At 38.8% G+C, this 15,024-nt stretch overlaps 1 protein-coding gene across 2 annotated transcripts in view; it reads right to left on the minus strand.

The window, feature by feature from the left end:
* rapgef5a (Rap guanine nucleotide exchange factor (GEF) 5a) overlaps window positions 1-15,024 on the minus strand; it is a 93,219-nt gene that overhangs the window by 40,401 nt on the left and 37,794 nt on the right. For both annotated transcript variants that reach the window (XM_083523582.1, XM_083523583.1), the window contains exons 6-9: window positions 13,556-13,637; window positions 11,181-11,229; window positions 11,002-11,072; window positions 669-797 (exon numbers count right to left, since the gene is read on the minus strand). In XM_083523582.1, the coding sequence (XP_083379708.1) occupies window positions 669-797; window positions 11,002-11,072; window positions 11,181-11,229; window positions 13,556-13,637 (331 nt within the window). The remainder of the gene's footprint in view (window positions 1-668; window positions 798-11,001; window positions 11,073-11,180; window positions 11,230-13,555; window positions 13,638-15,024) is intronic.

Genomic DNA, 15,024 nt, shown 5'->3' on the forward strand with positions numbered 1-15,024 from the left:
CTGGAACAGGTTTGGGTTTCCAAGTTCAAGTGAATGCAAAAGATTTTTTTTAGCGCATCTAAAGACGTCCTGTACAATTAAGAGCCTCCAGTTTTGTGGTCACAGTTTGGAAAGGAAACACATATATAGTATCTCACAAAAGTGAGTACACCCTTGCATTTCAGCAACCATTGTAGGATATCTTCAGTACTATAGAAATTAAACTTGGAACAAACTATATCATCCAACTCTTCTTTTAATCTCAATACTGCTCAAGTGACACATTAATCACTATAGCATAAGTTGATGTAAATTTGGTACCACTAAAAACAGAGATTAAAATAAGTAAGAAGTTAATTTATTACTAACCAAACAAAGATCAATTAACCTGAAATTGTATGACAAAAAATGAAAAACTGGTCATAAACCAAACCAATCAAACAAACAAATAAATTAAATTACAAGTGAATACAATGGGGGAACCTCACTATGTAGTATCACATGTCTATTAGTTGAATCATCAGAGCAGTTAATTAGTAACTCTGTCTGGCCAAACACGACACACGCACACATGTCTACACTCTTGCAGCAATCTGATGGAGCCACTAGTACCACCACAGCAAGCATGAGGAAAAAGTTAGGAGACAAATAATAGAAATAGAGCGCGACAACAAGAGACCGCCACTGACCTGTGTGGGACGTTCGGGTAGTCTGTAGTTCTGGTTCTGGAGGAAGCGACAGCCATCCTTAGCCAGCCTCTGCACCATCTCCAGGCGTGAAAACTCGTCTGGGGATCTCAGTCCACACACACCACCCTGCTGCAGAGCCGGAGGAAGAGAGAAGAGATACTTCAGCCCACAGTCCCACGTTGTGCTGCCCATTGCGCTCACACACAGACACAGATATGCCACAGGACACACTCTCAAACAGGAGAGTAGATTCAGTGTCTCAATCAGGTGTTTTTTTTAAGCTGGAGGTTTCAGAGCTGTCAGAATGGTGGTGTCTCGTCTCTTGGTCATGCCCTTCTACTTCTCCGTCCGTGGTACTCTGAAGTATGAGTTAGTGTGTGTGTGTGTGTGTGTGTGTGTGTGTGTGTGTGTGTAATTTTCTGTGAGTAAGTGTGTGTGTTTGGCAGTGAGAAAGGGAGCAGGTTCGTAACTCCGCCCAAAACAGAAGCGGGAAAGTGCTGAGAGAACAACGAAACTAAACTGTGGTGGGAAAAAGTTAGTGTGGGGCTTTTAGTTTCCTGAAAGGAAGCAGCTTTATCAGCTACAGGCTCCATATAATACACACAGCAACAAATCCAATCGGAGGTGTGTTTATTTTCCTTGTGTGTTGGAGAGATAGCAGCAAAGAAAAATAAAAAGAGAGAATAAAGTGGAAGCTACCAACAGAGTTTTCATCAACATCACCTTCATTGGGATTAAATGACATGATATGCAAAGTAGGCCATAAAGTAGATGTTGGGAGGGAAATCAATATACTATGAAAAATTATTTACATTATTTTATTGCAAATTGTTTATATTTTTTCCCCTCAGCATCAGTTTATGGAAAATGTTGCTTAGATAAGCACATAATCACAATTAAGTCACCAGTACCAAACATGCAAAAGGCTGCATGTATGCAGTGATTTTCAAAAAACGTTGGGACAAGGCCATGTTTACTACTGTGTTGCATCTCCTTTTGTCAACAGTCTGTATACACTAAGAACTGAGAACACCAGTTGCTGGAGTTTTTGGAGTTGTCCCATTTGTGTCTGATACAGGATACTAGCTGCTCAACAGTCCTGGGTCTTCTTTTTTGTATTTTTTCATTCATTAAAAAATTGTGCCAAATGTTTTCAATTGGTGAAAGGTCTGGACTGTAGACAGGCCAGTTCAGCACCCGGACTCCTCTACTATGAAGATTAATGCTGTAATAGATGCAGTACGCGGTTTAGCATTGTCTTCCTAAAATATTTAAGGCCTTTTCTAAAAAAGACTTTGTCTTTATATATGGAAGTATATGCTGCCCTAAAACCTGTAAATACCGTTAAGCATTGTTGGTGCCATTGCCATTATGAAAGCTGCCTATTCCATAGCCACTAATGCACTCCCATACCATTAGAGATGCAGACTTTTAAACTGAGTGCTGATAACAAGCTAGATGGTCCCTCTCCTCTTTAGTCTGAAGGAGGTGACAAAAACATTTCACATTTTGATTCAGAACAGTTTTTCCCTTTGCCTCGATGAGCTTTGTCCCAGAAAAGACAAAGACATTCATTGCATTCTGTTTTTATTTACATTTTATAAAGTTTTATGGAACTGGGGTTATATAATAGGTTTTCAGAATGATCTGTTTTATTGTTGTATGGTGTGGAATGGCTGAGAGGATCCTGAGGGTGTGCAAAGCTTCATCGGAATAATTTAACGAAATCTGAAATGCACTTTTCCTGATTACGGTGATAAGGTCTTACTTCATAGTGCTAAATATTTTCAAAAATAGTACATTTTAAAAGCAAGATCCATGTAAAAAGGTTAAAGTTCAAATGAAAGCCACTTGAATGGACTATAAAGTGCATATGGAGGGTGGAGTCTGATGGAAATACTCATGCAAGGAGCTGTATGAAGATTAGGCTGAAAACTTTTTTAATCTATTTGAGCTTTTTCCATAGAGGGTTAACACAAGAAGAGATAAGACACAAACCCAGACACACCCATGGGACAGTAGTTGTGAGTTTCTGAAGCAGGAGGGGGGGGGGGACTGATCACTACAGTATGAACTATCATCAGAGCCAAATGCCTCCTTTTGTTTATTGACACAGGGATGTATTTTGATTAGTGCAGATCAGAGAACTTCCTGTGAGGTAATTATCCTGTGGTGCCAGCAAAGTAACTGAGAGGTACAAAGTCAGGCAGCAACTATAGAAGTAAAAAAAAAATCAATTTTTATTCGTGTACAACCTTGCTTTCTCTGCAGAATAAAAGTAATGACATATAAACGGGAAAAAGGTGTAATGAGTAAGGGCATAAAGTAAGTAAGTCTTGTGGACGATCCAGAAATCTCTGTCAGTGTCAATTGCATTGGTCAAAACCAACAGAGTAGAAATATTTAAATTATACAAAGTATAGTCATAAGCTTATGTTTATGCATATGAAATAAAGTCAAAACTACAAAGTTGGGCTCAGGGTAATGAGAAATGTGAGGCGTAAAATGTATGAGTTATGTTGTCACATGACACTTAACACTTACGCAAATGAGAAAATGTCTGACAGGTCAATAATAACCAGCAAAGGTGCAAATGAGAACTGATATCAGAGATAAAACAAAGACAAACTTAGGGTTCTTATGCTCTCAAAGTGTTTACACTTGTTCTGTTATATTTTGATTAAAGAATATTTTCATTGCAGAAATGACAAATTTACCTATAAACTGTGAAAGTGTTTGATGCATCCATTGCTTTAGCAAATAAATATAAATATCAATTATTATGAATATAGTTGAATGATTTCTTTATTTTGTATTTATATTTAATTATTATTTATTAATAATTACGATTTATTTTATATTATATAAATATAGTTAAAACATTTTCATTCATAGTACCAGGATCAGTAATAATGCTGGATTAAAAGCAATATGGAACCAACCAATCACTCATTAAAACATTCAACAATTCAACCACTCGCTTATCCAACCATTCACTTATTTAACCATTCACCAATTTAACCAGTTATTCATTCAAACACTCACTTATTTAAACATTGTTTCAATCAAACACTCACTCAAACACTCGCTCAATCAACCATTCACTTATTCATACACTCACCAATTCAACCTCTCGCTCATTTAACCAAGAGCCAACAAATGATCATTTCTTTTTCACTTAATAATAGAAGTCAGGGGAAGACTAGTGGCTTTGACGGAGTCTCCTGGTGCTACTGAAATACTGAATATTAATATGAGAAGAATGAGGACAGAAACAAGTCACTGCCAGAGGGAGATTACGTTAAAGCTGGTTTCAGATGGACATTTACAAATGTATCTGACCACTTTTGCGTAAAACAAAGAACGAGAGACAGAGAGAGAGAGAGATGCTATTACCTAGGCTGTAATTACCTACATGGTAATAATCATCCAGTCTGTGGGTGGAAGGGAACCAAGAGGAGTTCTAATCAGATGTAGCACATACTGGCTTCACACACACACACACACACACACACACACACACACACACACACACACACACACACACACACACACACACACACACACACACACACACACACACACACACACACACACACACACACACACACACACACACACACACACACACCTAAGAGCTCTGTTTGCCATCATTCAGTTTAATAAGACACAGGGTTCCAAAATTGCAGAAGCTAATAACCTCCAACGCAGATATTTACACCCACACAATGCAAACATACACAAACACACTTTTTTCCTCTCTTGCACTTAAACACAGACAGTGCAACACACATTGCCAACACAATTAGTACAACTGCAATTATTCAGTAACAGTACAAATAATTACACAAAATATACAGTTTAGATCAGGGGTGCCCAATACATCGATCACGATGGCCCGAAGATTGCAAAGGAACTATGGGTAGATTTGTGTGTCATTTAAAAAAGAGAGCTAAGGCCATGTCCCCACTAACACGTTTTGCTTTATAAATGCATATTTTCCCCTCCCTTTTGGCCTTCAGTCCGCACAGAGACGTGGTTTTCAGTCAATGAAAGCGTAGCTCTTTGAAAATGCTCTCCAAAGCAGATCAAATTGGTCAAAAGTTCAAATGTTTTTGCGTCGCAGGGCAAAATGTAAAAAAGTTTCGAAAGGCTTTCCAAAACGATGACGAATTTTTTTTCATTGCTGCGACATTTCAAAGACGTAAATTTCAAAGATGTAAAGAAACACCAGGGTATAAATGGTTTCAGACGTTTCAGTGTGAATGAGCAACTTTTGCAAAAAGATTGAAAACAGTAGTGTGGATGGGGAGCGTTTTCAGAGGAAAATGCTGGTTTGTTCATTAATTTAAATGCTGATTTATCCAGATTAGTGTAGACGTAGCCTAAGTGACTTCACTTATTTGAGTGAGTCAGCCTTTTCCCAAATGAAGATTATTAAATCCAAATACCGAAACTGATGTTCATTTGGAAGTCAGCTTACGGCTACCAGCAGCTACTGTCCGGACTATACAACCCTGGCTGACTCTATTCAGTGCAAGTTATTAGAGTAATGTAGTGACCATAAATGTCACTTGAATTGTATTGTGCCATAAGGGTTCGTGTGGGTATGCAAGGTTGGCCAACCTATATATATATATATATACACACAGTGAGGAAAATAAGTATTTGAACACCCTGCTATTTTGCAAGTTCTCCCACTTAGAAATCATGGAGGGGTCTGAAATTGTCATCGTAGGTGCATGTCCACTGTGAGAGACATAATCTAAAAAAAAAAATCCAGAAATCACAATATATGATTTTTTAACTATTTATTTGTATGATACAGCTGCAAATAAGTATTTGAACACCTGAGAAAGTCAATGTTAATATTTGGTACAGGAGCCTTTGTTTGCAATTACAGAGGTCAAACGTTTCCTGTAGTTTTTCACCAGGTTTGCACACACTGCAGGAGGGATTTTGGCCCACTCCTCCACACAGATCTTCTCTAGATCAGTCAGGTTTCTGGCCTGTCGCTGAGAAACATGGAGTTTGAGCTCCCTCCAAAGATTGTCTATTGAGTTTAGGTCTGGAGACTGGCTAGGCCACGCCAGAACCTTGATATGCTTCTTACAGAGCCACTCCTTGGTTATCCTGGCTGTGTGCTTCGGGTCATTGTCATGTTGGAAGACCCAGCCTCGACCCATCTTTAATGCTCTAACTGAGAGAAGGAGGTTGTTCCCCAAAATCTCGCAATACATGACCCCGGTCATCCTCTCCTTAATACAGTGCAGTCGCCCTGTCCCATGTGCAGAAAAACACCCCCAAAGCATGATGCTACCACCCCCATGCTTCACAGTAGGGATGGTGTTCTTGGGATGGTACTCATCATTCTTCTTCCTCCAAACACGTTTAGTGGAATAATGACCCAAAAGTTTTATTTTGGTCTCATCTGACCACATGACTTTCTCCCATGACTCCTCTGGATCATCCAAATGGTCATTGGCAAACTTAAGATGTGCCTGGACATGTGCTGGTTTAAGCAGGGGAACCTTCCGTGCCATGTATGATTTCAAACCATGACGTCTTAATGTATTACCAACAGTAACCTTGGAAACGGTGGTCCCAGATCTTGCATGGAGCCCCAGTCCGAGGGAGACTGACAGTCATGTTTAGCTTCTTCCATTTTCTAATGATTGCTCCAACAGTGGACCTTTTTTCACCAAGCTGCTTGGCAATTTCCCCGTAGCCCTTTCCAGCCTTGTGGAGGTGTACAATTTTGTCTTTAGTGTCTTTGGACAGCTCTTTGGTCTTGGCCATGTTAGTAGTTGGATTCTTACTGATTGTATGGGGTGGACAGGTGTCTTTATGCAGCTAATGACCTCAAACATGTGCATCTAATTTGGGATAATAAATGTAGTGGAGGTGGACATTTTAAAGGCAGACTAACAGGTCTTTGAGGGTCAGAATTCTAGCTGATAGACAGGTGTTCAAATACTTATTTGCAGCTGTATCATACAAATAAATAGTTTAAAAATCATATATTGTGATTTATGGATTTTTATTTTTTATTAGATCATGTCTCTCACAGTGGACATGCACCTACGATGACAATTTCAGACCCTCCATGATTTCTAAGTGGGAGAATAAAAATAGCAGGGTGTTAAAATACTTATTTTCCTTAATGTGTGTGTATATATATATATATATATATATATATATATATATATATATATATATATATATATATATATATATATATATATAGTGTGTGTATATATGGGTATACTACTTTACTGTGATAAAGTGGTTATTAACTTGTAGAATATAGAAGTTTAATACTTTAAATTTATCCCTAATGAGTGCGCCAGTGCTGACAGTCGCACAAAAAATACCTAAAATGGCATAAGGAAGAAACCTTGAGAGAAACCAGACTCAAAAGGGAACCCATCCTCAACACCAAATGTACAATTGTATAATATATAACCGACTTCCAAATCACGCCTTCTGTAAGGAGAATGTTCTTAAAAGGAATTCCCAATGTAATCAAGTCAATTAGTATATTTTCCTCCCCAGTAGAGTCTTCAGGACAGACGACTTCCTGTTTTTTTAGATTGTGTCTTCTGCTGCTCGTGTCCCCCTTTTTTCAGCAAGTTATGTATTTATTTTGCTGAACATCCACCAATACTATATTCTTCCTTCTCTCATTTTCATTCCTGGCTTTTTGCAAATAGTTATTGGTTCTACTCGAAATCTCACCAGAATAAATGGCTGTACAACATTTAGATCTGTTGTTTGCTCTCCTAAAAGCAATTTTAAAAGCAGTCTCTCTATTCGGTTAGTTTAAGTGTAGCTTCCAGCAAAAAGCATTTTTCAACCCGAAGAGTCTTATTATGTAGTTTTCTTTGTATGCTGAGCCTCCCAAAGGAGTGTGTATCTTTTTTTTTCTTCCTGGGATCTGCATCGCTAGCTATAAATAACCGCCTCGGATCCTGTCCCTTTCTCACCCACACAAATGCCCATGTAAACTCTCTCATCAGCACTTTCTGGCTGGAGATTCCTCAATAAATAGACATATCTGATAAGTGCCATCAAAAGGACTTACGCCTGCAGCACTTCCTGTTACAACAACAACAACCATGACAATAACCCAAACTGAGGCTAAATACAGCCATCAGTGTTTTCCGAGTAATTCTGGCACACATTATTTATTTTGGAACTGGCCATACATGGATGTGAATGAAGAGGAGAAATGCTTGGTTTTTACAGCTCTTAGATATTTGATAGAGTCTGATCTCAGATCTGTATAGGTCTGTATAAGTAACAAAACCAGGTAACTTTACAGTATAAATATTTACTTTGACCAAACAAATATATACTTGTACGTTTGTTAGACTTTATTTTTATTAAAAAATTCCTCTCTTAGCATTAATTACAGCTTTACACACTCTTTCTTTGAACATTCTGCTGACATGCTTTGGATTACATTGGTACTTGTGGTACCTCTTGTAAAACTTGCCAAAGAAGTTCTTCACTAGTTGGAGATTTCTTTCTTGTGATCCAGTTCATCCCAGAGCAGTTCAATAGGATTTGGGTGCGGTAACTGGGAAGGTCATTCCATGATTGGATAACACTCAAGAAGTCTGTTTGCTCTCTAAATATCGCTTACAGAGCTTGGACGTACGCTTTGGCTCATAGTATTGTTGTATGGTGAAGTCGGTTCTGGTGAGCCGCAGTCCTGATGGAATTGCATGGTGTAATGGTGAAGTATGGAATAATAGCTATGTTGGTTCAGGATACTTTGATCTAGTTTGGTGCATAGAAACAAAAGGAACATCTCATTGTGTTTCCACACTATTCACAGACACTGTAGTCTGTCTAATCTCAAGTTAAACCAATATGGTATTATAGTGTTGATGTTGGTTTATTGGGTATCTTCTAATTACAGGCATGTGGTACTTTATTGTGTCTGATCTCAGACTTGTAGAGTTTGTGTAATCTCAGGCATTGTCATTTCAGTGTAGTGCTAATAGTAAACATGTCTGATCTCAGAACTGTGCTGTGTATGTAATGTACATCATTCAACACTCTGTGTGGTAGTGGACATGTCTGATTCCAGATCTGTTTTGCTGGGGTAGTCTCTTCTGCTTTTTTCTGTCTGATCTAAATCCTGTGCAGTGTGCATACAGATAATTGTATAGATGATGTGGGATCGCAAATTTTTGTTGGTGCATTGCACGTCTGTGTTGAGTGATCGGTTGTCTGATCTGAGGCCTAGGAACCTCTACATTTGAAGGAGCATGTCTAATCAGAGATCTGTCCTGTGGGTCTGTGACATATGTGTAGAATATGGGACTGTATTAAGGATGTCAGATCTTGCTTCTGTACAGTGTTTAGTGTGTGATTGTAGTGAGGATGTTTGATCTCCGGTCTGTACAGTGTGTAGTGTGTAATTGTAGTGAGGATGTCTGATCTCAGATGTGTTATGGTGTTGCACTGTGTTGCTCTATTATGCAAGTTTCTTTTCTTCTAATCAAATCATGCTGAACTGCTGTATTACTGGGACACAGTAAAATGTTTCTCATGTCTGAAGCTCTGCCAAGCTCACTCGCCCACCCACTCTGTCCTGTTTCCTGTTCTCTGCACTTCCCTCTCACTCTTGTCTCATCTCTCCCCTGTCTGTCTCTCACCTGTTTTTTTCTCTCCCCTTATCTCTTTTTTTCACCCAGAAAACTACAGACACCTAAATGCACTTAGGAACACAAACCCGACCTCATCCATACACACAGTTCACATTATTCCGCCAAGCCAGAGGAAACGCACACATTTCAGAAAGAAAGCGACGTGTTCCTTTTCAGACTCGAACCCCCGTGATCTTTATTCTTTACTGAGCTGCTGAGTCACTCTTTCTCAAAGCCAAATCGCTAGCGAATTTTTGTTCTTTGTTCAGGAAACAGCAAAAAAAAAGTTTCCTACAGCGGGCTAATGGAAGGCTGTTCTCACCACAGTGTACTTGGATACACACAGAAAACTCTTTAAACTGTAGGTTCGAAATAAATGAGTCTAAGAGCACTTTGAGTGGTTACAGGTATTTCAGCCATCCGTATGTATAATTAGAGTTTTAGGACGACATAATAGATGAGAAAAAAAAACTTATAATTCTGCTCCTAAATCTTTTCCCATAACTTCCTGATTTACTTAGTAGTTTTTTGCACTTCTGGAACAGCATGGGGCATTTAGGACTAGAGATTGACCAATTAATCTGTTTTGCTGATTAATTAGCATCGATAGATAAAAATCCATAGGCAAAAATCCATAATGATAGTTTTTCCGGGTTGCATAATACAGTACGGGAGCAGCATCTAGAGGCGAATTGCTGATGCCACGTGCTTTTTATTTAGTTTCTTATTTTTTATTTTGGATGCAACTGTTTCAGTTTGATTGCGTGTCTTATTTTCCTCAATATTCATTAATATAATATAATATAAAGTTCAGCACTATTTTACATGCAGTGTTCTTAATCTGGTATCTATTTTAAAAACTATAAATTTATTCATCAGGTATCGGCAAGGACGATCCAAACCAGCTATCAGTAGGAAATACTAATACTGATGTTTACACGAAAGAAAACGCAAAAGTATAAATGGTCCATGAAAAAGTTTAAAAACTGCTTTTGAACTGCTTTGGCTGACCATTCCTCACGATGTCTAGCTTTTCTTGAAAAGTCTTGTGAATGGCCTTGTAAGTGTGTCTGCAACTAAATCGATTTCTTCTCCTCTGTCAGCCATTGTGGAACGAAAAATAGCTATTAAGTCCACACAAACATACATTTGAGCTTGTGCAGTTTGTTACAGATGCAGTTTGTGAGCTCTGACTAGTGCACACTCTGACCCTCCAATTAAAATATGTAAAAATGCTAAGGTTACTGTACCCCTGCTAGATGGCCCTGATATCACCAACTCGAAATCTAATGGGTTAAAGCAATATACTAAAGCCATATACTCTATGCTTTACACTACAGGCCCCCACAGTTTTGATTCTGAAGGCCTCACGGCAGCCTCATTTGACCCCGGCAACATGTCATATAACGATTAAATCTGATTGGATAAAAACTCTAAGATAAATAGACAATCCCGGAAGCAGCCCATTGGAGTGAAAGTCTATTCTCTTAATTTCATAGCTTATTGGGAATAATTTTATACATATTCATGGACAGAAATATATTAAAATGGTTGTATTTTTAGGTCTGAGTTTCTCAAACAGAATAAATTGACAATAAAATCAACATGACTTAATTTGAAATAATCAACACATTCAGAAGACAGGTTGAGGTAAAACTCCAGATGTACCATACCTTCGCATTGTCTTCAATCGGCTTCTGTGGTTCTTGTGGGGAACTTGCTTCGGAACTGTCATCCTCAGACACTGCAATCAATCAGCATGCAATCTATTAGTCCAACAGTGTTTAGTAAACACAAGAGTAAATAAGACACTCGTTTATTCGCTTCCCATCAGAAAGCTCGTTAATCTTACTTGATTTCCGGGCTTTCCGTGCCAGAGCAGCAGCTAGCTCATTTTGTACCTGTGAAGAACAGGAAATAGGTTAAAAGGGATAAATAAAAAAAAAAGACTTAGGAAGGTTAGGGATTGAGGAGGAATTGCAGGATGCCGTATTTAACCTAAAGAAATAAACACTATAAACCGTACATACACCGTACACACAGCATCCACAGACAATACACACACCATACACACAAGGTATACACAGAGTGCACACAGCATACACACGGCAGAAACACAAGTTATACAAACCATAAACACAACATGCACACACCATTCACACAACATGCACACACTGAACATTCCCTCAGACTGGGTCCTGATCTAAACCCGAAGGGACTTATGTGTTTCTATGGAATGAAATTCACACCAGAAGTGTGCAATCCTGAGACATTCGACTCCTCAGCATTCATTTTATGCATTTTTCTATCATTTCTTAACTATTTTTAGATACAGCATTATTAGCTTTTATTATTACAGCCTTAATGTCTGGTGTGAAGGATGGACCTGATTACAGCATCCCCACATTCTTCCACCTAAATCCCTGTTTAAATCTGGATTTTTTTTTATTTACACACAATTTATACAGTGTGTGTGTGTGTGTGTGTGTGTGTGGTTCGCAGTGGTAGAGCACACACGCACTGTATAAATTGTGTGTAAATAAAAAAAAATCCAGATTTAAACAGGGATTTAGGTGAACACACACACACACACACACACACACACACACACACACACACTGTCCCATCACTGACAGATGTTCATGTCACCACCAGGAGCGAAACAGTCAGGCCTGATCCGAACATCATTTATCATGTAATTTACCAAAATGACCCGCGTTATTAATCTGTACGGAAATCAATACAGACGTGCGTCACGGAAAAATCGCACTAAGCAGCATTTTTACGCTTAATTCATTAGTCTCATTTCACAAGGAGACTAGCGCACGCATAATGGTAATAGCATTGGGTATCATTTATCAACACCAATATGAGCTAATTATATTGTAAATCATGAAGCACTTATACAGAAAAAAAAAAAACGCACCGTCCACGACAATCTAGTTGGTGCCGAAAAACGCCTCCAGTAGCTCCTGAGTTTATGTAAATTAACAGCCCAGGATGCTGACTAATGTGAATTCAAATCTCATAAACAAGAACATAAAAAAATTAAATAAGGCGATTGTTTGGGGCAAAACTAATGGCACCCTGTGTCTATGACAGCTGCAGTGGTCAAGCTGCATTAGTGAAAGATTTTGTATTCAATGTCTGATCAACATAATTTTTCAAAAAAATTTTTTTTTACAGTATGCTACAGTATGCAGTATGCCGTGTTAGATATAAATCTGATCTGGTCATTAAAATCTTGTCTGATATGGCATTTGATGACATTTTGAATTGATGAAATGTAGTGTTGGAGAAATGTGTGTAAATCTGACCTATGAGAATATTTACACATATTTTGACTATCTTTATTTGAAGCTCTCACACTGGGTATATTAAGGCCATAAGATTAGCATTTCGATGCATGGCCAAAAATACAATACACTAAAGATACATATGAAGCAGCTACCGATGCGAAACGATTCACCTCTATTACGATGAAGTCCCTACTAACTTTTAAGATGCAGCTCTACCTCTGCCATGTTAATCTGTATTCTATGTGAGTCTTAGGACACGCGCTCGAGAAACGGTTTAGCGAAGAGAAATCGATCTACGTATAAAATATTGGTCACAAATTATTGGTCACTTTTAAAATATATTTCTACTTATAATTTTATATTATATATATATATATAATATAAAATTATAAGTAATATATATATATATATATATGTCTTATTACGTTCAAAGAATGAGGAGAGACGCAGGTGAGGGAATTATTGTTTATAGCTGCTATAATGTGGTAAACTGATTTGTGGACTTTTAACATTAATGTAACTATAATTGGATAAAAATTACGTCACTCGTAAATAAAATACTGTTTTACAAATACGTTTGTGGCAGTGTACAGGCAGTAATTTCTGCACTTGAAAACTATTATTTCTGTGTGTGTGTGTGTGTGTGTGTGTGTGTAGATAGGGTCAGTGCAGTGCGATTCTGAGCTCGGCTACATGACAGTTGCTGAGTGTGAGATAAGTACGAGTGATCCATGTGCCACAGGGACAAAAAGGGCATGATAACATGACAGATGGCCCTCCTTTGGGTTTAAATAGCAGCCCTGAGATCAGCTGAGCTGCACACACACCTACACACACAGAGTGCAATGTGTATAGTGACAACCTAGACAAGTACAGTGAAATAAGGACACACACACACACACACACACACACACACACACACACGCACCGTGGATGTGAGCCTTTCCAAAGCTTTCATCTGCAGAATTTCTCCACAGATATCTCGCTTTCCTTCGGGATCCTCTTCAGGTCTGGAGAGAAACACACACAAACAACCAAATGAAACAAAGATATCATCTAATACACAAGGGCAATGTCCCACTCACACACACAGGTTTACAGTGTCAGCTCTGTACTGCCCCCTACTGACCAGCAGTGTCTGCAAAATTAGTTTTTATTTGTATTTCTTTTACGATTTGCATTAAGGAGCTGGATGGAGAACGCAATTCTTTCTGGGGCAGAGGTCGAATCTTACACATTCAGGATCTTTTATAGAAAACAATGTCTTAAAGCTTCACCATGGACAAACTAAAAAATAAAAAAAGGAGTAGGAATCTTTGAAAGAAATGTCATGTGAGAACCTGTTGAAAAATGTAAAATGTTTAAAACAATTATAATATAATCACAATGTTGTATATGCTAAATCTCTGATGTGATTCCAATTAGATTTTTAAAGAAACAAAGCCCTTTGCATGGGTACGCGCACACACACACACACACACACACACACACACACACACACACACACACACACACACACACACACACACACCAACAATTTTGGCCAAACCGCTAATAATAAAGATGTGCAGTATTCAAATTGTATGGAAAAGATGTCAAGCAGCTGGAAGGTTGTGTATGTGCCTGGAATATTCAGCCTGCTCAATGGAAAGAAAGCAGAAGTTCACACAGCTCCAGGACACTGAAAAAATTATTTACATACAAGCAGCAAAAAAACAGAAAAAAACTACCCCCCCCCCCACTTCACCCCCGCCCCCCTAACCCAATCCTGATTTATTGAAATTCCCCAGCATGAACCTTTTTCTAACTCTGTCATCACACGAAGATGAAATGAGCTAAATCCAATCCTACACATCTGATTGACAGTTAGTATGAGGTCGGGGAAGGAAGCCCTGATTGGACGTCTGTGTCACACGGTCCACCAAATGTCACGTTCAATTCTGTCAGGGTGAAATTACGGGCGCTGATGCATCTCTTCTTCCTTCGACCCCATCAAAATTCCCTCCTCGCAGCCCGAGGACACAGATGTGTGGTGAGGATGAAATCAAGCAGGCCGTGTTTCGCTTTTCCTCTGTAACATTGCGGAAATGCATGTGAACTTCAAAAGCTCCGGAAAGGAATGAAAGGCGAAGGGAACGCTGCAGCGGGACTTTCCTGGAGAAATCACTTGCAATGTGAAATTGGTAAATAAACGCAACATGAGGAGTTCCAGACTTTCTGCTCCACACACACACACACACACACACACACACACACACACACACACACACAGCACCTCTCTACACTTTTACTTTATTGTCATGCCATTGTCCCTGTCCCAGTCTCTGTAGTGCCGTGTGCCATTGTCCTTGGTCCTATCATGCCGTGTGCCATTGTCCCAGTCGATGTAGTGCTGTA

Source organism: Silurus aristotelis (genome assembly GCF_946808225.1).
Source record: "Silurus aristotelis genome assembly, chromosome: 21".
In the NCBI taxonomy this organism is placed as follows: domain Eukaryota; kingdom Metazoa; phylum Chordata; class Actinopteri; order Siluriformes; family Siluridae; genus Silurus; species Silurus aristotelis.